This window comes from Pithys albifrons, chromosome 2 (genome assembly GCF_047495875.1).
Source record: "Pithys albifrons albifrons isolate INPA30051 chromosome 2, PitAlb_v1, whole genome shotgun sequence".
Taxonomy (NCBI): Eukaryota; Metazoa; Chordata; class Aves; order Passeriformes; family Thamnophilidae; genus Pithys; species Pithys albifrons.
Window position 1 is genome coordinate 69,667,257 of NC_092459.1, and position 23,817 is coordinate 69,691,073.

At 34.7% G+C, this 23,817-nt stretch overlaps 1 protein-coding gene across 3 annotated transcripts in view; it reads left to right on the top strand.

Moving 5' to 3' along the window:
• Positions 1-23,817, top strand: part of PACRG (parkin coregulated) — a 228,692-nt gene that overhangs the window by 47,987 nt on the left and 156,888 nt on the right. For 2 of the 3 annotated variants that reach the window (XM_071549422.1, XM_071549420.1), the window contains exon 3: positions 5,129-5,263. The exons of the other annotated variant lie outside the window; for it this stretch is intronic. In XM_071549422.1, the coding sequence (XP_071405523.1) occupies positions 5,129-5,263 (135 nt within the window). The remainder of the gene's footprint in view (positions 1-5,128; positions 5,264-23,817) is intronic. 3 annotated transcript variants of the gene reach the window in all.

Consider the following 23,817-nt stretch of genomic DNA (forward strand, 5'->3'; position numbering starts at 1 on the left):
TGGAAGGCAGGAGGGCTCTGCAGAGGGATCTGGATAGACTTGAGAGATGGGTTGATTCCAATGGGATGAAGTTCAATAAGGCCAAGTGCCGGGTCCTGCACTTTGGCCACAACAACCCCATGCAGCGCTACAGGCTGGGCACAAAGTGGCTGGAAAGCAGCCAGGCAGAAAGGGACCTTGGAGTACTAATTGACAGGAAGCTCAACATGAGCCAACAGTGTGCCCAGGTGGCCAAGAAGGCCAATGGGATCCTGTCCTGTATCAAAAATAGTGTGGCCAGAAGGACCAGGGCAGTGATCCTTCCCCTGGACTCTGCGTTGGTGAGGCCACACCTTGAGTACTGTGTTCAGTTCTGGGCCCCTCAGTTCAGGAAGGATATTGAGGTGCTGCAGCGAGTCCAGAGAAGAGCAACAAGGCTGGTGAAGGGACTGGAGCACAAGCCCTATGGGGAGAGGCTGAGGGAGCTGGGGTTCTTTAGCCTGGAGAAGAGGAGGCTCAGAGGTGACCTCATCACTGTCTAGAACTACCTGAAGGGAAGTTCTAGCCAGGTGGGGGCTGGTCTCTTCTCCCAGGCACTCAGCAATAGGACAAGGGGGCACAGGCTTAAGCTCTGCCAGGGGAAATTTAAGTTGGATATCAGAAAAAAATTCTTTCCAGAGAGAGTAATCAGGCATTGGAATGGGCTGCCAAGAGAGGTGGTGGATTCACCATCCCTAGAGATTTTTAAACGCAGATTGGACGTGGTGCTGAGTGCCATGATCTAGTAAATGGACTAGAGTTGGACCAAGGGTTGGACTCGATGATCTCGGAGGTCTTTTCCAACCCAATCGATTCCATGATTCTATTCTACGATTCTAAGCAAGTATTCAGTTCTGTCATCCACATCCTTTATAGAGATATTGAATAGTATCAAACCTAATACCAGCCTCTAGGAACTCCCTTTGCAACTATGGTCCATGAGCCAGTAAAAGCATAATTAATCTTACCCTAAAAGTTAGAAGTGTAACATTTCTTTAAGATTTTGAAAAGCACATTTTATGTAAGCAGCTTGGTAAATCAGATTGCTCCAGCTGTCCCCAGATCAGTAGGTATTATCCCTCTGTCTTCTACATTTGGTAATTAGGGGCCAGAAACTGTCACATTATAGCTAAAAAGGTCCTAATGAGCTGTACATGGAGAAATACCAAATCTGCATGAGGAAAAGACCTGTTAATAATGGTCATTCAGTTATTAGGAAAGACTGTTCAACAGTTTTCTACTGTGAGAAACATATCTTCCATATGAAAAGTGAAAAAGAAGTAAAGTTGGCTTTGTTTCCTGGAGAACTTGACTGGTCCAGAGCTTTTGAGACAGCTTCTCACTCTGTATACTTTGTTCCAGAGTCTAACTGCTACTTTTTTATTACTTTTTGATAGCAATTAATATTAATCTATGACTGGCATTTCTGTATTGTGATAGGCTGCAAATAGAACACAAAAAGAAGTCTGGTCTCAAAAACAGCTACATAAAATTTAATGTAGGAAAATAAATGCCTAAAACAAAATAGATCAGGGATTCAAAAAACAAAATAAAAGGAAATTATACACATAACCTTTTCCTCGGGCAGACTGTGCACTGCTAGAATGCCCCAGAGAGATGGCTACATTAGAGAAGTGAATACCAAATATGATAGTGGTGGTCTCATTAGCAATGAAGATAGGAAGGAAAAGGAATTGTTTGCAAAAGGTAAACAGAACTATTTCCATGCAGCCACTCTAGCAAATATCATCTGTGTTTATCAGATACCAATAAAAGGAGCAAGTTGTCTCCATGGAATTAAAGAAGAGCAACAGTACTCTTCAGTCAAGCAAGGTACCATATCTTCAGTTCAGAGACAGGGCCACTGTCTTCCTGATTGCTGGTATTTCCTTCTAGACAGATGTTAGGCTCATTCCTGTCTATATCATTTCAGTGCTTTGAAGTCAGTTGCTCTTCCTGGTATTTAAAGGTCTCTATGCCTATTGCAGACCAGTCTGACAAGAAAAACATCTTTAAGACAAAGGGACTGTTTTCAAGTATGTGTTATGCTGCTTCTCCTGTAGCTCTACACACTACTTTGGTAGTCACACAGTATAAGATGTGTTAGTTGGGTAAGAAAGTCCATATTGAAGTAGAGATAATACAACCTGTAACAACATGTAATATTCAAATAGGAGAAATGATAATAGATGAAAGTTATTAGTGGAATTTCTTAAGAACTTGTTTTAGGGCTCACCTTATTTTATATTTTGTTTGGAAAAAAGTAAGTATTGTGTAATGAAATTTATAGCTGACAGAATGTTTGAAGTTGATATTAAAACAGATGAAGATCATGGTGTCACACAGATAAAAATGGAAGCCTTTGAGAACTGTTTGATAGAAATGGAATTATATATAATAGTACAAAATAGATCATAATGCACTTAAAAGTATTGACAAGAAATTATGTTATTAACATAGAGACTGTCAACCAGAAAAGATAGTTTCTGGGCCAGTTAATCAATGTAATTATGTAATCAATGAGATGCCAGTGTGATGTGGCCATGAGAAACGAAATGTAAGGTGAGCAGGTCTACCAGACAGACTGTATCTGGTGAAAAGATAATACTAGATAACAGAAATTGTATTTCTGATCACTGATAATAAGGATTTAGTCACCCCGAATGGATTTCTTTTTCATCAGCTTTTCCAGTCACACCCTGAATGTACAGAAACTTTTAGTATTTCCTACACTGACTTTTGGGAAGGAGTTCCGTAAACCCACTATTTACTGCATGAATGCGTAACTACTTTTGTTTGTTCCAAACTTCTTACTGACTAGATTTTTTTTCATGTCCTGTGCTTTTACTGAAGGAGATAGTGGAAAATCTGTCCCTATTCATCTTCTCTGTAATGTCTTGATTTTAAAGTTCTTTATTTTATTCCTCCTTGATAATCATCTTCCTGGTTTATACTGATCTTGTGAAAGCCATTCCATGCCTTCAGCCAATTTTCTCCTCTGAACCTTTTCTAATTCTACCATACCTTTTCTTGAGATACCTTTTTTTGAGAATTTTAGACAGTTCAGAGTAAGCATACTACTTAAGACAGGATTTCTAACCATTCTTGTACAGTCAATGTACAACAGAATGGCTTTGATTAACCAATATACTTTTATTCCTCCTAGCATCTGTGTTCCTGAATAAAGAACAGGAAGAAGTCAAATTGACATAAACATATATTCTAGAAAAGTCATAAAGCTGCAGTAGGAAAAGGGTCATAGCAAATTTACCTACATTAGTTGGAAAAAGCAAAGATTTGGTATCAGATAAGATGCAATTTAGGATTGCATTAGCTACCTCTAATGATGCTAGTCTGTGAGAAATAATTCAGATTGTATCTCATGTGGTCAAGACAACATATTCCTTATCAACAACTGAGGTTAAAATTTAATAGAACAGTGACCTCTAACACTGTACAGAAAATAAAGTTTCAAAAGATGCGTGAAGGACCTTTTTGTGAAAAATATACAAGAACGGAAGTGCTTTTCTAGTGGCCTCAAATGCTCAGTGACTCATAAACTTGCCTGAAAAGGAAAAACAAAAACCACAACCAAACAAAAATAACCACACAAAAACAAGTGAAAGTACTTATACTAGTGGTATAGAAGAAATTGTTCCCCTGCAGAACAGTAAGGGTAGAATTATTTATATTGAGTAGAAATGCTTTTTTCGAAATATTACTCTCAACTGCTGCAGATGTGTTTACTAAGCAAAGTTATGGCTATGCATATCAAAACTTTCACTGGACACAGTCTATCAGTGACACCAATATGCAACAATAGGTCACAGTTTAGTAGCCCTAGTTTAAGGAATTTCTATGAAAATACAGTGTAGAGTTATCACTAATGGACCCCTCTACCTCAGCCAGTGGAAAATTATGCTAAAATACTTTGGAGAAAAAAATTACCAAGGCAAATTTAGATCTGTAGTTAGCAGAGTTAAATTACAAAATAGCAGAAATGAAAAAATGGATGTTACCTGTTCTGTTCACTGGAAAGCTAAATGTCTATACTGCTGGAAACTAATGCATGGGTTGCTGAAGAGAGGAAGACAAATTGAACAATACAAAATACTGGGTCTGATTTATGATCCTTGAAGTTCTCACCTTTTTTTTTTTTTAAATTACACATTCTGTTTTATAAAAAGTACCAAATTATAAAGGCATTTTTTACAAAAGAGAAACCCAGAGAATTGTAGAAGGTCCTTATCCCAGATGTACAGCGATAGAGTTTCTCAAGGAAGAATCAGTTGTCAAGGACATTTGAGATTAGTTTAACTCTCTTAGACTCTTTTAGCATTTGCAATTATCTTTGTTAATTAGCTTAAATAATAGATTTCTTATAAGTTCTTGGAATTCTATTATCTTAGTGCCAATTGTTAGTTGCTGTTACTACCATGCTTGTCTGAGAAAAAAGGTTCCAGTCTGAGCATTTTGGAATTGGTCTGTCATTCAGACTACACAATGTGCTAAACTAGCAATAACTCAGAAAGGAACTAAGTGGAGCCAGATCAAATTTCCTCACAGGCAGAGAGGAGAGGTCCGAGAGAAGACCTTCATTCTTTCCAGTGCTTCAGCCATCAATACTGAAAGACTAATGTCATTACCTAATGACTAGGGAAAGACAATGGAAGATGTGGACAGCAATATTAGGTGGAAATCAAGTCCAGTTACTTCTAGAGAGAAGCAAATAGAAAAAGGAGAAATACTATTTTCCAACAACTACTTCTACATGATATCAAAACCTTCTTGGTGTTTTATTCCTGCTTAAAAATTCTGTTTTAATGGAGAGATCTACTTTGAAATATTACCAGTTTTTATGAGACAATCTGAAAGTGGAAACAGAAATGAAAACTATTTACAAAACCTGTATATCACCACAAAAGTGCACTTTCAAAGAAGTGAAGTGTATCATGTTAAGAAGAAAGAAAATTATCATTTTGAAGATCAGTATTGTTTTTCATTCATATCTGTTTCTATTTAAGCCATATAAATTATGCTTTTTCTACAAATGTATTTCCACTAAACTATGGAGACTATTTTCGTTTTGTTTGGTTTTGTTTTTTTTAAGGTAAGAGGACCCCCACTTGCAGGATCAATAAAAGAAAGACCAGCAAAGCCCACAGCATTTCGCAAGTTTTATGAGAGAGGAGACTTTCCAATTGCTGTTGAGCACGACGCGATAGCAAACAAAATCGCCTGGAAGGTAAGTCCTGGCACAGCTGTGACAGCCAGCTGAGCTTATTGAAGTGACATCTCTCATTGTCAAACAAAGTTAGCTTGCAAGTAAATACACTGAAATGATTTCTTAGCAAGTGGAAGATGGTGGGAAAGTTGTTAGAGAAAGGCCCCTGAGTCAGCTGTCTGCCTTGGCTAACAATTAAATTATATGCTGCAAAAAGGAAGATGACAGAGTTGCTTTGCCTTAGAGAATTGTCTCCTGCCCAATTCATCTCTATTTTTATGAGGACCTGGCAATGCAGCTGGTTTCAGGCAGTCCATCAAATGATGGAAGTGGCTGGATACAGTGAGCAGCAGCCATTTATCTCCCCCAAATTTCACCTTCCTGCAGGACACTTCCAAATAGAAGCTTTAATTACCTAAATGGATAGGTCAAGATTGCCTGCTCCCTGAAAATGCAGAGCAGAATACAAACGAAGGCAGATTCTCATTCCACGGCTGTACTCTCAGTCTACAGCATATGTCAGACAGCGTAATCGCTGTCATACGTGCCTCTGTTACAGGCTGACCTCCACTGCTGAAACCATTACAGCTGTGACATTTCTCTGACAAAAGGTTAATTGGCTTCAAAATAAATGTATTGCCTAATGACTCCATTCTAATGCAGCTGTGTTTCTCTCTAAAAGGCTTAGTGATGTTATTTGTAAAACTTGCCAATCTTCTAAGTAACTACCGCAGACTTTTAAATTTAATTTAAAAAATGAATGCTGATCTTTAACCTGCTCCTGCTATTTAATTATTTTGGTTATCATGAATTACTTTATTTCTTTGTCTTATTTATTGAACTAGAATAAGACTTTGCTGGAAGCAGTGATAGTTACAGAAAATGAATATGATATCCATGAACAAAACATGTCAGATTTGTAGAATGTTTTAAATTGTTCATGTTAGGAACATTATACCCATTTTAAATGTAAAGCTGTGTTAAGTCAACACTAAAAGGAGAGATTTTGCAATCTGATAGCTGATTCTACTTGTAATGAAGCCAACAGAGTTAGACCTTTGGTGTGGTAAGTGGTACTGTATTTGATAGTGACTAGATTTTCAAGGTAGCTTTTTTGCTTATTGAATTATGGAAGAGAAGTTTGTACTACTATTTTGTTGCCTACATAACAGTGTTGAACCAGCACAAGATAAAAATAATAGTTCTTGTAGCAAAGGAAATCTCTATCTTTAGAGATTATTATCCATGATCAAAATGAGATTCCAGTGCAATTGGACTTTAGACAACACTGGAAATTCCCTTACTGGACTAAAACTCACAGGCTTACAACACAGCACTCTGATCTTTCATCACCTAGTGAGACCCAAAGGTGGTCTTCAAGCAACTACAAAAGAGTCTGCACAATTTAGCTTTCATTTTGAGACTTTAAAATTTCTAATTTCTCAAAATCAGACTGAGAGGTACAGAAAAATGACCTCATTTTATTGCATTTTGATACATGTATTTCCCTCATAAGGACTTTCATTCCACTAGATGATGCTAGTGACTGCTTAGTTGACTTAGGACATGAGGAAATGGAATGAAACTGCTTAAGAAGTTCAGATGTTACATTAGGAAAATGTTTTTCAGTGAGAGGGTATTTGGTCACTGAAACAGATTCTCCAAGGAAGTGGTCGCAGTACTAAGTCTGTCAGTTTGTGGACAATGCTCTGTCATATAATTTAGGTAGTCTTGTGAGGAGCAAGGAGTTGGATTCAAAGTCCTTATGGGGCACTTCCAACTTGCTAACTTGTTATCTATAAGCCTTCCAACCACAGATGAATGTCTAAACTAAGTGTTTGATTCCTGTATCTGACATTTTGAGTGGTTTGAAAACATTCTACTTTGAACAGTCACAACAGCAGAGTCTCTAGTCAGAGATCCAGCACATACTTTTTCTTAGCAAAATTTGCAACCTTGTAGACCTAATGTCCACTACCACAGTGAAATACTGTCACTCATCTAGTGTGGTGTAGGACTGAGATGTCATGCAACAGTTGGTTTTGCTATTTCCTTTCTTTTGAAACAAGTTGTCGTGACTTCATCATGAATGCAAGTGGCAGAGTATTCCATTCAAACATTAGTATGGCCAGGTTCAGCCTTATTTCCTTTATCCTGTGCTACTGATATAGTCAAGTCAATCCAGACTGAGTTCTGTGGCAGGCAATCTGAGCTAGTAGCTACTTGAGGATGTTGTTTAGTTTGATATGCAACCATCATGAATTGTTGTCCAATTTAAGTAGATGAAGCAGGCAAATAGGAGTTTTCTAGTTCAAAGATTACATTAGATATCTTCTAAAGCCTTAGAGGCTGCCCAACACTGTAAAAGGAGAAGAATGTTCATCATTAGCTAATATTTAAAGGTACAGATAAATTAAGGTCTGTACTTTTCACTTGTTCTAAGGACAGGCAAGTATTTTAACTATCCAACAGACATTTGATGGCTAATTTTGATTAGTTCATCATATTTAATTGTAAATCTGATAAGTAATTTTTTTACAAATATATTTTACTTTATACTGCTTAAATTCATGACAACAAAAAGATATTTTGCTAATGAAATGTGTCTAGGTAAAATGTCCTGTAAAAGCTTGGCTGAACTATATGTATTTGCATGAATCATGATTTAGTGGAAGAAAAAAAGATTAAATAAATGGTAACAGTGATATTTTAATCTTACTATAATTGCACAATATCAATATTTTATTTTGAGAGTGTTGGGTTGTTTGTTTTTTTTTTTGTAATGTATATCATGCTTCATTTCACTCTTGTTAGTTTGTCTACCAAGTGGTGCATGAGAGAAAATGTGAGAGGGTCTCAGAAACCTGATTTTTTATGACAAAAAAAAAATACTACAGGATTTGGTTTTCCTGCAAAATACAGAGCTGGTTTTTATTTGTTTCTTTGGTTTTTGTAATGACTGAAACAAAACCATAACTGTCAGACATTAAATATTTAATTTTTTTGAAAACACTTGGAGTTCTTTTTCATTATGTTGTAATTCTGTGGACAGAATATAGTAATTTTCATCTAGAGCAGGAGAATCTGAAATGGTTTATTAATACATACCAAAAATATGCACAAATGACCCTTGGTATTCTGACAGTACTGCATATCCCTAATTTTAAGCCCATCATTAATTTCCTGTATGGGCTTGTTACATATACCTATGGTTGTAGATCTAGATAAAATATAAATTTCAACTTTAGGAACTACACAGGACTGTTACTGAATAATTGCATGGGTTGAATATTATGAAGTAATAGTGCTATGTTTTTGTTGAGCTTAATTATTTCCATAATGCACTAAATTTAGAAAGAGGTGTTCTTGCTCCAAATTAATCCTAAGCATAGACGAGATTAAACTGTGCGGATAAACCCTGTTGTTTACCTTGATGCCTTTTCTTAAAAAAAAAGGGACCAAAGCAAATTAGTTCTCACTGCAAGACCGTTATGCAAGATGTGTGTTCTATATGAATTCTTAGACTAAGTCTTTACATTTAGACTGGCATCTGAATATGTCTGTAATGCTGGCATTCTGCTCAGTAAGTTTTATTATTGTTGCAAGTTCAAATACACCTGTTTCAGCCTAATGAAAGAAAATATCTGGAAAGATAATATATGTTTACAATATATTATATAGAAGAATGAGAAACTGAAACTGGTTTTAAAGAAGAACATCCAGAGGAAAAAAAAAGGGACTAAAAAATGACAATACCAAACAATACGTACACGGTACTAGAGGCTATAATCACATTTATTTCTAAAAGAAGAAGACATGATCGTCTTGGTGTTCCTAATGGTTGTTTTCAGAACTGGAAAAAAGTTGTCCTTTTGTCATTTTCAAAAGGTGAATATAGAGAATGACTTGTTAATTATGTCTGTGAAAACAAACTCACCTTCTTTCCAATGTAATACACAAATTTCTAGCTTTGATTTGAATTAAAGTGAAAAAATCCTTACAAAATTAATTTCAGACTTTTCATCCCCATTCAGAGGAGATACCAGCAGTCTGTGAGTTCTTTGCTAAATGCATACGCTCAGTGTAATATTTTAATATTAAATTTGAAGCCTTTGTTTTTTCCTCTGTGATCATAAATAGAGCTCTCTATATATCAGTGCCTTAAAATGCTGCAAATATATAACGCTTATTGGGGGGTGGTGTGGTGTGTGTGTGATAAAGTGGCAGTTTTTCAGATCTAGAAATATGCAATTTCTTTTGTTGAGTTATTAAGAAATGTTCAAGAGTCTTTCCACATATAGAGCATTCGGTTTTGTCCACTAGCAGAGAATGAATAGTAATGGTATGGTTTGAAAGTGTGTATCAAATATAAAACTTTGGTACATAAACTGTTGTTAATTTAGAGTTAGATAATATTAGAAAGTGATCTTTTTAGGGGAAGAGATTATGTTCAAATACTTATAAGCTCTTTGACTACTTTCCCACAGTTCTTTTCCAGCTTATGTATATCAAAATTTTCATTCAAAATGTAGTAATACATTCTTTTGCACAGTCTCATACCAAGCTATGAATAATAAAAATTCACAGTTCAGGTCTGAAAAGGACTTCCATTTTTAAATATATGATACTAAATTAAAAAAGGTCAGAATGCAATTAAACCTTTGACTAAGAAAGTTGATAAAACCAAGAAAGTATTTCTGAATTATTAAGAATGTGTTTGAAATGCAGTCTCTCTGTATCACACAGAAAGTCATCAGAATGTTTGAAAAATTATTTTTTAGGTAGTGGAATTAATTGTGAAAGTCATTATGCAGTGGTAAAAAAAGCTTCTATTCCTCAAAAGAATTTTAGCAATTTCAGAGAAATGAAAACCAAATTCAGAAATGCAAATCTTGCAAGCAAAATGTCAGCACGAACATGATTTTCATCTTTCTGGGTTTATGGGTTTTTTCCCAGAATAACTGTGTTCACTAAGGATGTGACTTTTACCATTTTAATTTCTCTTCATCTCTTCTTGCCTACACAATTTAATTTTTTTCAGGAACCAGTCTCAGTTATGGTATCAAAATTACTTCTTGGTGATAGCAACTAAATTCAGTGGTGAAAGAAAGTGTTTTGCCTTTCACATCATGAATTTGGAATATACCTACATTTTTTTCCTTATGTGCAGACTATTGAAGGTTGCTTTTAGTTGTAGAGAGTACAAATAATGTGAACATGCCACAGAACTACAATTTTTATTAGCATCTTTCACTCTCCGCTTGGTTTTATCAGCATGTTGTATACTAGTTTATATAAAATTCCAAACTGCTATGATTAAGCTGTTACCTATATCCAGCATCAAGAAAAATATTTTTGTTTGCTTGTTTGTTTCAATGGTGTTTTTTATTTTTGTTTTGGTTGGTTGGTTTGGATATTTTTGTTTTGGAACTTTGTTTTGAGGTTTTCTCCATAAAATAAGTAGATTTTAAATTTTATTTTCTTTTCCTGGAAGGGCAATCTTTTTTATTTGCTTGAGGATTAAGTTTTAAGCAAGACAAAACACACTTTTTTATATCACACTATATAGTTGGAGGGAAGACAAGTTTTCAATTGCAGAGTTTTCAAGTAATGTCTTCATATTTTTCATTTTTGTGGCATTGTGTTGGCATTAAGCCACACGAATAAACACTAAGTTATTTGCTGTGTTATATCAAGTAAACTTAAGGAACACTTTCCAAAGTTCAAATAATCAAACAAATGAGAAGGAACTGGAGGGAGCTAATTTAGCTGGCACAATGACCCCATTATTATAGTGTTGTCTTGCAATTTATGTAGTTCAAGATGTAATTCAAGTTGAGGGGTTTTAATAGTTTACTGCCATCAAAAGGGGAAGGTGCAGCTTTCCTTCATGTTTTCTGCTCTCTGTTACTAAAGCATACTTGACCCTGGCACTGACACTTATCAGAGCCCTCTGTGAGTAAATTTATCTTACTAACTCAGGAAAACAAGGTAGGCTTGTTTTTTCTTGTTTAACAATTTGATTCTAGTCCTTGGAACTTCGATTACAAGACTGCCCATGAGTGCTAATTCTGTGTGTTAGTGAAGAAGAGAGAAATAGAAGTGAAGTACAGTGGAGAATGTGAGAAAGTTCAAGCATTTTAAACGTTTTTTTCTTTCAACAGCAATGAAACTGCTAGATTAGTTTACCTGCCCATGGAATGGCAGCCTTAGGTATCTGAAAGCAAAGTGAAGAAACTACCTATGCAAAATAGTACTGTTTTAAAATTTGTTTTCTGATATAGATGTATTTTTTCTGCTTGCATTTTCTGTTAAATCCTATTTAGTGTCTTCTTAACAAAAAATACTGAGAGGACACTTAAGAAAACTTGTGAATCCCCCAGAATTGTTGTCATGGAGAATGCAAGCTTTTTGAAATATTACAAAGAAAGAGAAGTGGTCACGTATCATGCTTAGGCACAGTGAGTGCAACACAGACTGGTGTTGATTTATATTTTATTTAATATCTTTGTTATTGTTTTAAGACATAATTCCATTTTCTTCTGCGATTGACCTCTGTTTGCCTTTCCCAGAGGGTTCCTTTTTTAAAATCATTTCAGTGATCCTTTATAAGCCTGACTCCAATATAAGTGTGTTGGTATAAAAGAAAATTGCAGTGTGGATTCAAGAGAAGGCAACGGAAAGCAAGAATTTCTTAAGTCAGAACTTATACATAATAACTTTGAGAAAATAGAATTGTGAGCTGAGGTAAAGAAATAATGTTGGACAAACAAATTCTAAATGCTGCCTGTGGACAAAAACTACCACAGTATATTAACGGTTACAATATAATGGAATCTTTTGGAAAATAATATTTTTTCTTAAATGACAGTAAAAACCTTCATTTTCTGTGCAGACAATAATACACCAAACTGTGTGATGTGGTAGCAAGAAAGAGGTATTCAGTTTTAAAATAAAAATGTAGCAATAGCTCAGCTGCATCATTTTAAATCAGAAGTTATTACTAATCTTTCTGCTATGGCTTCCTGAAGCAAGCACAAGTACTGTTCATAAGTAGTTGTGTAAAGACAAGTGTCATTCATCATTCTTTGTGACTATGATAGTAGTGTCCTACTAATCACTATCAAAATGTTGTCTTCTCTGATGTGCATGTGACTTCATTTCTTAGAGATTTTTAAAAATCACAAGTTGGTTCTAGTTTCAGTTTTTAAATGTGTAATACTGAAAAATAGGCACACCTAATGACTCTGATCTGGTTTTCATTTACATGAAAACTCCTTTAAATCTCTTAATCCATGTTGTGTAGTTACTCCACTTATACCTTCTCTATGACCTTAGGTCACACAAAGAAATATTAAATGCAATATATTCTCTAGCAAATAAAACACCAAAATTCCAATTGACTGCAATAGAATGGGATCCTTATTGCCAGATGTAAATGTTATCCAATATGTTGGCCCTTTTCCTTCTTCTGATATACATTTTTTTCTACAATATATTATGCTTTTAGTTGACAATGCTCACAAGAATCCATTTGTGATTTGTTGTCATAGAATCATGGAATCATAGAATTCTAGGTTGAAAGAGGACCTCAAGGATCATCTTGTTCCACCTGTCTTGGCAAAAGCACGGCCTAGACAAGATGGCCCAGCAGCCTGCCCAACTATAAATTATAAAGTTTCAGACAACTGGGATTGTTCAGCCTGGAAAAGGAGATTTCAAATAACCTAATTGTGGCCTTCCAGTATCCAAAGGGAGTCTACAAGAGAGATGGAGAGGAACTTTGCAAGGACATGTAGAATCAGGACAAGGGGGAATGGATTTAAACTGAAAGAGAGTTGGTTTAAATTAGATACTAGGAAAAAATCTTTACTGTATGGGTGGACAGGCACCAGAAGTGATTGACCCAGGAGAGTGTGGATGCCCCATCACTGAACGTGTTGGGTCTTTGAGCAACCTGGTCTAGTGAGAGGTGTCCCTGTCCATGCAGGGGGGATGGAACTAGGTGATCTTTAAGGTCCCTTTCAACACAAACCACTCTATGATTCTATGATAATATCCAGAGTTATGATGGTTCTAGAACATATGATTATCCTTTTAATAACTGCCAGTTTAAACTTCTCTCTTATATCTAAGAAAGTGATAGTTTGAATCTAATCACATTTATATTTAACAATGTGTAAATTTTATGTTTATATTCAATAGGTTTTTAGTTGTTTTATTTGGGGTTTTTTTCAAAAATCACTATTTATATAGTTTTAACCATCTTTCATTTATAATGAAAATATGGTGCCAAACTAATGTCCTTCAGATAAGGCAACATTTTTTCAGTTAATTAGTAGCTCTGGGAGCTTCCAGTTTCCATTCCATGACACAATGCAAAGCACTAAAACAGTAGGTTTCTCAAGTTTGAAATTTCTATATTGATTTTAGCTCACCATTAATACTAATTCCAAATAAATTCATTCTATTAAAATGTCACCTTTTTCAAAATCACTATACTAGATTTAATTTTCAATTGAAAAACATTTCTTAATAATAATGCATCCACTAATTGCATGCTTAAAACTGTCATTAAAACTTTAGATAGCCAATGGCCATGGAATTTGCAGTTTCTGGTTGGCTCCCTACTTTTTAATACTAATCTACAAATCATTTATGACTTTACTTTTTTCTGTGAAGTTCTTTTTCACATCTGAAGAGATATGAGATTTTAGAGATTAAAAAGGAGTCTTATCAAAATGCTGTTTCAAAACACTGTAGCAAAACAGTATGTTTTTATGAAATCCGATAAAAATCAGTGTAACTATTTCAGTACTTAACATTCTCATTGGTTGTTTGCAGTTTGTACATTTAAACTAATATTTCTGGTGAAAACACTGAGTTATGTCACATTATGTGTTAGAGGTTACTCAGTGCAATCTCTTCTTTCTTCCCCCTTGTGGCTCACAAAAATGTAATTTTTTTATAGAGATAGGGTTTTTTACAGTCCTCTAGTCATTTTCATTTCTTTCATATTTATAATTTAAGAATTTAATGAAATGTCTCTTTACTCCATGCTCAGAAAATGTCCCATATTTTTAAAAAAAATGGGACACATACGTTTGCATAACAGCTGAATATGTTTCCCTTAAAAAGTGAAGAAAGTTTTCCTGCAAATGTCTGAGATCTCCTTTCTTTTAGCAACATCAATGCTGAATCTGGGGACTAGTGTTGAGATGGAGTCTGTAACAAAGAATAGTGACAGTTTACCTGATTCGTGCAGTGCAGAGCAGCCATATTTCATTCATTAATTCCTCTGTGGCTAATTAATAGTTACAACTTACCCCAAGATTCTAGAAAACAGTAATATTGTGGCAGTTAATTTACTGTTCCTTTTTCCCTGAATACACAATTAAAGCCATTCCTTTATTTGATGTAAATTGCCATCTCTTGAAAGCGTATGGAATGAAAACCCAGCCATGTATCAGAAATAACTTTAATTTAAATTTGCTAAATGACCTCTGAAAGCTAGATGAAAGATTTTCTGCTGAATGGGCTGGTGCTCCCTGCCTGTATAATTTATGTGAGAAATTAGTGTGAATGGTTCACTTTTATGGAGCAGTGCTGCTTGTAGCAAGCCTGCAGAAACAATTTTCCCCCAAGTCTCCATCTGTTCTTCAAACCAGGGCATATGCCATCTCATCGAGCTTGAAAGTCAACTGATTTATAACTCCTGAAAAGTGCATAGATTGAAAAGAAAGGTCGACTGCAGCTCTGTGACAGTGATTTGCTGGGTAGTTGGATAAAGACGATTCACAATACTATGGACCCCGGAGGACACAAGTGATGTTGTAAGCCTTGGAAATTGGTAGATTAACATGTAGGACAAGAACAAATTGCTCCTCCTTCTTCTGTTAAGCAGATACCCCTCTTCTTAAAGATGGAAACTTTTTGGGAAGTAAGCACATAATACAGCCAAGACATTTTGTTATATTGCATTTGAAGCAGAATAAGGTTTTCCTAGCTATGAAGGTTGCCATCCAGAATGCCAGGGCTTGCTTCACTTTAATCTTTAAGCTACAGGCAGAAACATCTGTCTTTAAAGTGCATCTTGTTGTTTTGTCAGAGAGTTTTGTTCAGTGCCACAAACATAGCACTGATGAATTTTCTCTATCTATGTTGAAGGTGATTTCTGAGCCCTATCCCAATTAATGGATGGCTTGTTCTCTGTCCATTAGTTATCAGCCTTCTCCGTTTTACCCAAATATTGCAGAGTTCTCTGTCAAGTGGCAAAACAAATGGAATTGACAACACTAAAATCAATGTGTGCTTGATGTTTTCATTTCCAGTAGTCATATACTGTGACTGTTCTGCTTTGAGGCTCAGATACTGAATAATTTCTTCAACTATTTTTTCATAACAATTCAGATTTTTTAAAAATGTCATTTCAGGTGAAAATTAGCATAGAGCTAAGTGTAGTTTTTATTTAAGAAAGAAATGTAGAAAAGGTGCAGCATCTTTTAGTATGAAAATCTGGGGCAGATTTTATCTTGAAAAACTCAGAAGTGTAGTATAAAAATTACATTTGAATATCTGGAAGAGTCATCCTCTACAAGTATGAACTTCTTGCTTGTTAAGGTATCTGTAGCATCTGTTAGAAAAAATGGCTTTCAGCAATAATCTAATGTTATGTAGCTGTGGATATCCTGACCTAGCTCATACAGATGAGTCTACTTTCTGAACAATGTAAAACTCAGTGAAGCGGAGCAGTGCAGATTAACTAGATCATAATTATCAATTATTTCTGTTGTGTAATTTTAAGTCAGTACCCAAAATGTTTTAGATATTCATATATTGTATATGCTATTGATTTACTAAGGATGATGAAAATGTAGAATTAATAAACTGTGGCAATTAAATAAAAATTGTAAATGTCTTATTTTGCTGGAAGAGTATTGAAGAGATGTATTAAACAGTTATAATACAGCTTATAAAATCATAAATTTTGTAAAGGAGAATGAGAGATGTTTAAGAAAACCTCATTGTTTGTCTATGAAATTAATAGACAAAAGTTCACTATCACTGAAAACATAATAAATGAATGTCTCTGCTTTGGAAAGGTACTATGCTGGATGTCTTTCTCATCGGTTTTGTGACAAACAAATGTTACTCTATCATTGTTTCATTTTTGTTGTCTATTATATGTTTGGTATGTGCATGGGAAAAATTTATCTCCCTCAGTTCCATTTCATTTCCTGGACTGCATTTAAAGTATAAATTAATGATCATCATTTCAATGTCATTTTCTTATCACTAGCCTCAATTAGCATTTTGTATCAAATTCGCATTCACATCTGCTATGCTACCAAGTTCTAATCTTTTTTTCCCCCAAAATTACCTCTTTGAAACTTGTTGACAGCTTGGTTTGAGAAAAGTATAAATCTGGCATGAAAGAGATCTGTTCTGCATGCAAAGATTTAAGCATGCACTTAATCCCCCTTGTGACCAACCCACTGAAGCAAAACTTTTTCTTATACTATATGGCAGTGGTGTGACATGTACCTACCTCTAAAATGAAGAAAGATATTTACATTTGTCTGTTTTCAATCATAATAATGTACCTTCTTTAATAAGTGCTAGTTTCAAATTAATGTTATTGCATCTTTAAGACATTAAAGACCTGAAAAAATCAACTAATTTTAAAGTGTCTGACAAAATCTGTATTGAGGTGATTGAATTGTGCTGTTTTATAAAAAAGTAAAATTGAAGGCTGAGTCTATATTTACATTTCAAATAGCACTTTGAGTTTTTGACTGCAGTAGTAGCATGTGGTAGATTATCAGAGCAAAAATAAATTATCTTAAATATTTAAATGAGATTATTCCCTTTGGCTTTCAGCTTTTGCACATTAATGCTCAGAAGTGACAATTGTAGGCAATTACAAATACTGCAGTTGTTGTAATAAGTGACAGAATCTGTGGGTTGCTCGTGTGCACAACTGTGGGTTCCTTCAGTACCACGCAACAAAATGTGTCTTACATTGGCTTTAAAGGAATACCAGCTACACAGTCTTTCTATAATGGAAAAATCTAAATTGCTGTAGTATCTGGTAGAATTCTGTGTTTAGAATATCAGAGTTAAAACACCCCAAAACCTAATTGGTACATTAGGCTTAAAAATAATTAATTTAAATCTCATGCATTGGAACAGATTTGCTATGTTTTCAGATTAATATTTTACTGATATACGTAGATAAATCCATGTCTTACTTAGAGAATTATTACAAAAATATAGACAAATAATGCCGAATAAATTCACAAATTATGGTCTTTAAAGAGATGTGAATATTCAGATGAAAATCTCCTCAGCCTATAATGATGTGAAAAAAGGGTGTTGCTTCCAGTTTAATCAAAACTTCAGTGTAAATTCAGGTCTCTTTAGGAACATGACTTACATTGCAGTGCAGTGAATCTGGTCTTATAATGAAGACTAAGTGCACTGAAGTATAGTTGTGCTCTGAAAAAGCAACAAAATCAATATTGCTCTGTTCTATTCATATTCAAGGAAATTCTGCTAGGGTCAGAAGCCAGGGGTTGTACACATAAGAATCATAAATACCTATATAAGCCTGCACAGTAAGTGATGTTCCCACTCTGTGCTTCTTGTCTTGTCCTTTCAGAAGACAGTTCAAATGGGAGACCCCTACTTTGCCTCGCTCTTTAATAGCACCACTGGAACCTTGATGCTCTTAATATTCTGAGGTGGTAGACAGAGGGCCCCAGATAAAGCCCATGTCTGAGGCAGAAACATTCCTTTTAGCAAAGCTCAGGCCAGAGTATCAATTTTGCACTTGAACTCAGGTGAATTTCAGTTTCCTGTGATTTGCCTCTTACCTTGTGCTTCCCCTGTGCGAAAGACAATATGTATTATTAACTGATCTCAATGTGACTTTTTTACTTCATATGCTCACAGATCAATTAACATACTTGCTAAAAAACCCTCCCAAAACATATTAACCAAGTGAAATCTGCAGTCCTTTATATGTCTGTTCTAAAATCTAACCTTCTGTTCCTGTGCAGCCATGTGGGTAGAAACATGAGCAACTATAAGTTGATACAGAAGGACATAGTATACATAAGTTTGGGAATTTGGATGCCATAGTTGTTAAGGCTACTTTACTCCTTTTAGAATGAAACTTGCCTGTTTAAAATGCTTGCTGTTGTTGAGTTCTCAGGAGTTGATTAATTTTGAGTTCAAATAATAGTTGCCAATTTTCTGATTTAATTGGAAATCTCTAGTTTAAGCTAGAGATGAAGAAAGCTGTGGGGTTTTGTTCTTGTAGAATAAATCTATATCTTACATCTTCTTTCTGATTTATTAGTACTCATTCCTTATATATTTTGATGCTTCTCTGAAGAGATTGGAAAAATAGCTGTCTAAAATGCCTCGATAACATCACTGAATTTGCCCTATTCTTTCATGTCAAACTGTAAGCAGCATATAGCCAAAGTTATGATACTACAAACCCTCCCCAGAATGAGAAAATAACTTTCTTTTTTTTTTTTAACTAAATTTTGTATGTTAGGGAAAAACTTTATTAAATTTATGCATGGAATTTTACTGATTTTTTTACCTTGAACTTATTCAAAACATTCCTTCACAAGTTAAATCAGAAATGCATAGCATGTTATTTGCAATATATTTATCATCAACCGTGATAAATTGGATATATTATTTCTGTGAGATAATAAAAATCCATAAAATCATAAAGTTCAGTCCAGCTACAACAGAAGTCCTTAAGCTATGCATAAAGACCATGGAAAGATGAAGTGACTACAACTTCTTGTTCACATAGCTCTTGCCATGAGTCCATCAAAGATCTCTTGTCTCCAGACATTCCTGATAAGAGAAAACAAGGTTATGGTTATGCATTCTTGTGTACAGAGTTGCAGCTAATTAGAACAATAAATCTGTTTGCTCTCTAGGGCATAGAAAGACAAACTTTTATGGATTTAGCACCTCAGAAGGTGATTTGAACTGTCTGATTTTGCATGAAGTTGATTTGGAATGCTGACAGGAATAGAGAACAGAACAGAACAGAATAGAGAATAGAATAGAATAGAATAGAATAGAATAGAATAGAATAGAATAGAATAGAATAGAATAGAATAGAATAGAATATTTAAGTTGTAGGGACATACAGAGATGATCTAGTCCACTGCCTGACCACTTCCTGATGCATTAGTTAGACACAGCTAATAACCCTTGGTAAGAACAATCAGTGAGAGCAGGAACTTTAGCCCATATCTTTTCTCCAGGTAATTGTTTATTTATGCATTAAGGATCCTAGATCATTAATCTAGGGCTTTTAAACATAACCTAATTTGGTGATACCATCTAATATGGTGACTATAAGTTTAGAGTAATCCATGAAAAGGGGACTTAATTTTTAGATATGCATTAGATGTATTCAAAAATTTTGATTACTAGTTAGCATTGGGTTATTTGATGAAAATTTAAAGGTGGTACATGTTGAGACTTCTAGAGTTGTGCTGTTCATCTTAATCTTTTATTTTATCACAGAGGTTTGCTGATAAACCCTAGAATATAGAAGTGAGTTCTCCCTAAGAGTGAGGCATGTTTTTTCTGCTTTAATAATTAATTCTGTACCCATGTATATTTCATTATAAAGTGGCAGCCTTTTATACTGCTGTTACTTCTGTAAGGAAGTCAAAACTATTCCCCTGTCCTTACATAGCATATGGGATAAGGTGCCCAAGCAAATTAGAATGGTTTTTTCTAAATTTTTATGTTTTAAACATTATCTTCATATCAGCTAAGAAATGTCTTCGCTTATATCCACATTCTCATATGCAGATAATGAAGTTGGTGGCACCAAAGAATGAGCCTCTAGGATATTATCTATATAAAAACTACTGCCTTTTCTTTTCAGATGGGTTTTTAAAAATAGTTTTGTATGGTTTTTATATGAAAATTTTTTATGTGAAAGTTATTTGATTCAAGTCTTCCATGTCCTACTGTATATTATAGGTATTAATGAATACCTATAATATAGGTATTATAAGTATATTATAGGTATTAATGAATACCTCTAATATTTCATTAGACCAGTAGAAATTTTCATTGTCTGTCTAGAATCTACCAAGAAACACTGTGCATCTGCTTGGAATTATTTAGTCATTCAGCAGCACATAATACCTGAGTCCCATTTGGTGAATATTTGTTGCAGAATACGTTGAAATAGCTGGTGAAGTTATTAAATAGTCAGGTTCTTTGTTTGCAAATTATGATTTGAGTCAATCTATATAAATTTAATGGACCAAATATTTTGTTCTGACTATACTGACATTTTCTTCCTATTTATTTCTAACTTTAAATCTGTGTGAGGCTTTTGTCTGATAGAAATGTTTAGCCTCTTCTCCAGTAAATGCTACTTTTCTATGAAGAACCATGACAAAGCCATTTTCATGACCTTCTAAAGAAAGGCCTTCTAGTTATAGTGCAGCTCATAATATCATATATTTCCCCAGTTCCTACAATGTGATTGATTTCCAAGAATTTAAATAGATTCATTCCTCCTTAGCAAGAAATTTTATAACGATATCCTATAAAGCGCTTGTCTTAGCTTTTTGTTTTAATTTCCAACATTGTTACCTGCTAGGGATGTAATAACTATTGTTCTATAATTTCTGGAAGGTCTTCTTCTGGTCTTCAGATCTTTGGGCCAGTTGTTGCTGTTAATCACAGCATGAATGTTTTCTAGAACGTTAATCACTCTGTACTCATTTCAAACTCACACCGTCTGATTTAGGTGGTGGGTTGATTCCAACATCTTATCTTCATCTTTTCCCATACAATTTAGACACTGAAGGAACTGGTTTGGGTTATCCTGTGCAAGAGGAGGCTAATTGAGGTCTAATTTTAGTCTTCCAATGCCTAAGGGGTATTATAGAGGAGACAGAGCCAGACACTTTCCAGTGGAGCACAACGAAAGGAGGAGGCAGCAGTCACATTTTGCAAGAAGGGAAATTCCAAGTGAATATTAGAAAAACAGTTATCCATGTTTGGGGCAGGGAATTGAATGAGATGATCTCCAGAGGTCCCCTTACAAAGTAAGTTGTCCTTACTGATTCTATGAAGTTAGATAGATTAGCCTATTATTTTGTGTTTCTCCATTACTTTTCTTTTGAAAATGTCATAACATACTACTGCTTAATGAGTAAAGACTTTCCTGTGCTTCTGAAACACCTATGTTTTACAGCTTAAGAAGGTGAGGAACGAAAATAAAGGTAAACTTTAGAAATGTTAATGGGCTTAATTTTTTCCTTTATATTCTTATCATTCCCTTAACTTGACACCACATAATTCCCATGTGCAGTATTTTTACACATATGTAGTTTTTTCAGTGCATACTTCTTATCATTTCCCAGCTGTAGCTTGTAAATTTATAGTTGTGCTCATAAGATGTCTGAGAGTTAAATTCAAGTTTGGTTTACCATAACTAAATGATAAATGTAAAAACACCTCCAACTTTAGATCCTATAGTCAACACACTGGCAGCTCTCTAAAATGTGTCAATCTGATTCTTCTTGAAGACTTTGAAATTGATGTAGCTTACTGAGGAAAATCCCTTCTTCATGCAGGAAAGCCAGAAAGGTTTAAAATTATTATGATTAGTCTATTGACATTGTAGAAACTGCTTTGGGCCTCTAGATTTCACGTGATTTAAATGAAAGTAGAAGACTTTTAACTGTACCTGTCATGTAGAATCAGGTTCTAAAAGTGAATCAAGTAGAGTCTTATCTGATTTCTTTTCAACTTAAAAAAAAATGAGGAGAAAAAATATCTAATACCTTGCAAATTTCCTGTTGAGCTACCCAATACCAGAACCTAAAGGCAATCCGTAGAATAATAATTAATTTATCTGATAACCATCTTGGTAACCATTAACTGGATCGTCTCTCCAGCTTCTCAATATATTTCTTAAGGTGTGGTGAGGAAACTGGACATAGTACTCTATATGTAGTCTCACCATTTCTTATTAAAGGACAATAATTTTCCTCTACCTGCTGGCCACATTCTTTTTAATGCAGCCTAGAATGTGGTTTGGTTTCTTTGTGACAGGAGCATCCCTGTCTGTTGCACAACACGGCAATCACTGTAAATCTCAAGGGAGCAGTACTGTTACTCAGCCAGTCAGTTCCCAAGTGTAAAGCCCTGCAGCTGGGGTAGAACAGCCTCCTACACTTCTTGTTGAGTGTAACAATGTTTCTTCACATTTCTAAAGGTTCCTCTAAAATTTAAGTTCTATTGTAGTTACTCATCATTCTTAATGTCAGGCTTTGCCTTTAATGTTTTGAGGGGATATAAAATCTGCAAGTAGTAAAAATTCACTAGTAACTTTAGGTGTAGCAACAAAAATATCTTCTCCAAGGTCTATGGGTGTGCACATAGGGGGGTGTGTATACACACGTAGTATCAGAAAGGCAATATGTCAATTTGTGGTTAAAGAAACAAAAGGTTGATTCTGTGAACTTCCCATGTCTTCATTTGTTTATCTTCTGTCTTTGCCAATAAATGTTCTAGTTCTGATATGATGGCACATAAATCTCAAATTTTCATTTGCTTCTTTAACAAACTAGGAAATGCCTTACATCACAATCAACAAAAACTATACTTTGATTCATTATTATATGCATATATTTTTTCCTTAGGATCTGACTTGATCTAGTATGCAGGACTGATAGTTCACTTGGGATAGAGCTACATGAACAATTGCTGTTGCATCAGGACCAGATAAAAAAAGTTCCATCTGTTTGTTGATGTGCTGTGGCACAATCAATGCTCCCTCAGTTGCACTTAGGTTTCATTCTATGAATCAGATCACAATAATGGTAGATCTTAAAGCCAGTAAAAATTCATTTGTGGTGGATTTGGTTTTGGTTTGTTTTTATGGATTTTTTTCTCTTATTTTTATTTTGATTTTGGTCATTATGGTATTCCAACAACAACCACACAGAGATTTGTACTGGTGCAACTGGAAGGAGTGTGAGACATGACAGTAGATGAGGAAGCAGAGGGAGGAAAGGAGAGCAGGCATCTTAAATCCATTTTGCACATGTATACAATTTTAAAAGATAAAATATCTAATCATTGGTCCCTAGGAACATTGCATAGAGAATATTTTGGCTTATATCTTTATAATCTGTGGGGGTTTTATAGTTGTCTCAGTGTTATATCAGATCAGCTCATAAATGTTCATCAGTTTATTTTACACAGTTTATGCTACTAAACCTGTCTTGCAGACAAAGACAAGGGTCACAGAGGGAGACTTTGTATTAGATTTCTAACTGTAACTTAACCCTGATAAATATTTTAATAATTTAGTGATTAATTAGAAGCTGGTAATTTTATTCTAAGACCTGACTGTTCAGATTACTTAATTTTATTTATTTTATCTGTTCAGCTCCTACTGAATTATATGCAATATTTATGAAGGCTCTAATTGAAAAACTTTAGCAACTGTTCTTCAAATCTTATTAAATTATTTTAAATTGCTTAGAACCAAAATA